Source organism: Tupaia chinensis, unplaced genomic scaffold (genome assembly GCF_000334495.1).
Source record: "Tupaia chinensis unplaced genomic scaffold, TupChi_1.0 Scaffold000066_1, whole genome shotgun sequence".
Lineage (NCBI taxonomy): Eukaryota > Metazoa > Chordata > Mammalia > Scandentia > Tupaiidae > Tupaia > Tupaia belangeri.
The window spans coordinates 4,917,337-4,918,992 of NW_006159525.1; the positions used below are offsets into that span (position 1 = coordinate 4,917,337).

Here is a 1,656-nt window from a genome sequence, read left to right on the forward strand (position 1 = left end):
CAAAAAAAAAAAAAATCTTCCAGTATTCTTAAGTCTGTGCAAATATACATCTACGATAAGATAGAGAAAACATGGATTTAGGAGTCAGACTTCTGTCTAAACCCAGATTCTACGAATTCTACAACTTACCAGCAGCCTTGGGAAGGTGGATAGACCTTTCTGGCTGTCAGTGTTGTCACTCAAGAATGATGACAACAGCTAGCGCTCATATGAATGTACAGTGCTTCAAGCACTTAGGTATTCCAGACACGGTTCTAACGCTAGGAGAATATTAACTCACATCTTCACAACAAAATTTTGCGATAGGTTTTAAATATGATTTGCCTCCTTTTACGAGAAAGCTGAGGCTTGGGGAAGTTAAGCAGCTTGGATTCCCGCTCAGTGGCTTCCAGCTTGAGCCATCTTGCTCCACCATGACACCTAGCAACATCTGGGCATGATTTTGGTCACGACTTGGAGGTTGTGGGACCTAGCAGGTGGAGGACAGAGGTCCTGCTAGCCATCCTATCCCAGAAGACAGCCCTCATCACGGAGAAGTGCCTCCCTGTCGGTGGCTAAGGTGGAGAAACCTGTTCTAGCTCCCAGCTGGTTCTTCTTTTTTTTTTTTGAGAGGTTTTTGCTATAGGGCGCATGTGCTCACCAGAGAGAAACAGAAAGGAGAAATCACCCTCAGGGGGCATGGCCATGCCGCAGTCCCTTCTTCTCCATTCTCCTCTCGGGATCTTGGGCACACACGCGCTCGCGCCAGGGTGAGTTTAAGGCACCAGGCTCGGGACTCGAACCGCGGTGAACTACATGGGAGTGCAGCAACACAGCCATTACGCCATCTGCTGTTCCCCGGGCTGGTTCTTACCCACTGTCTGCCTCCCAGTGAAACGCGTCTGGCAGGTTCCCGTGACAATGAGAGGTCAGTCCCACCGAGCGCCACCAGAACGGCGCCTGGCGGCTGTGCCCGAGCGGTAGCTGGCCTCCCTCCCCACCGACCGGCCATTCCCCCTCTTTCAGGGAAAGCAGGATCAGAATTCGCCGGCACAGGTCACTTCTGCTCTGCAGAGGGACAGGGAACCGGGTGGTCCGGTCCACACTGCCGTCTTTGTGCACAGACGTGTGCAGTCCATTATTCAGCCCGAATTTCCTGGCTCGGCTGAATAACCGCTGTTTATGTTTGTGTTTACAGTCGATCTGGGAATACGGGTCGAGCAGCATAATGTGGCCACTTCTTCCCCCGAGACAATGGAGATACGCGCTGTTGCGGATGCCAGCGGGAAGAATCTTGGGAAAGACGCCAAACCCCAGGCACCAGCTGCTAAATCGCGTTTTCTCTCGACACTCTCTCGGCCTGTACCAGGACGTACCGGAGACCAAGCCGCGGATTCATCCCCGGGGTCAGCGACGCTGGATGTCAGCCCCAGGAAGGCTCCAGCTCACAAAGACCCGAGTGAGAGCCAGGCTCTTCCGGCGGCAGCTGCACCCACGGGGGACGCAGATAAAACCCGGGGGCACGCCCTGGCCGAGGACGAAGCCCTCTCCATCCCGGCGCCGGCGCCTCTCCTCGCTGGGCCAGGCCAAGCTGCCCCCTCCAAGCCTAAGGACTCGAGCTTTTTTGAAAAATTATTCAAACTGGACAAGGGTCAGGAAAAGGCAGCGGTTGACAGG

General features: G+C 54.3%; 1 protein-coding gene across 1 annotated transcript in view; it reads left to right on the forward strand.

Annotated features, from left to right (window-relative positions):
- BCAS1 (brain enriched myelin associated protein 1) overlaps positions 1 to 1,656 on the forward strand; it is a 134,359-nt gene that overhangs the window by 56,806 nt on the left and 75,897 nt on the right. Inside the window, 2 exon segments of the mRNA XM_006141900.2 lie at positions 1,178 to 1,653; position 1,656. The exon segment at position 1,656 is cut by the window's right edge and continues 113 nt beyond it. Of these exon segments, the coding sequence (XP_006141962.1) occupies positions 1,178 to 1,653; position 1,656 (477 nt within the window).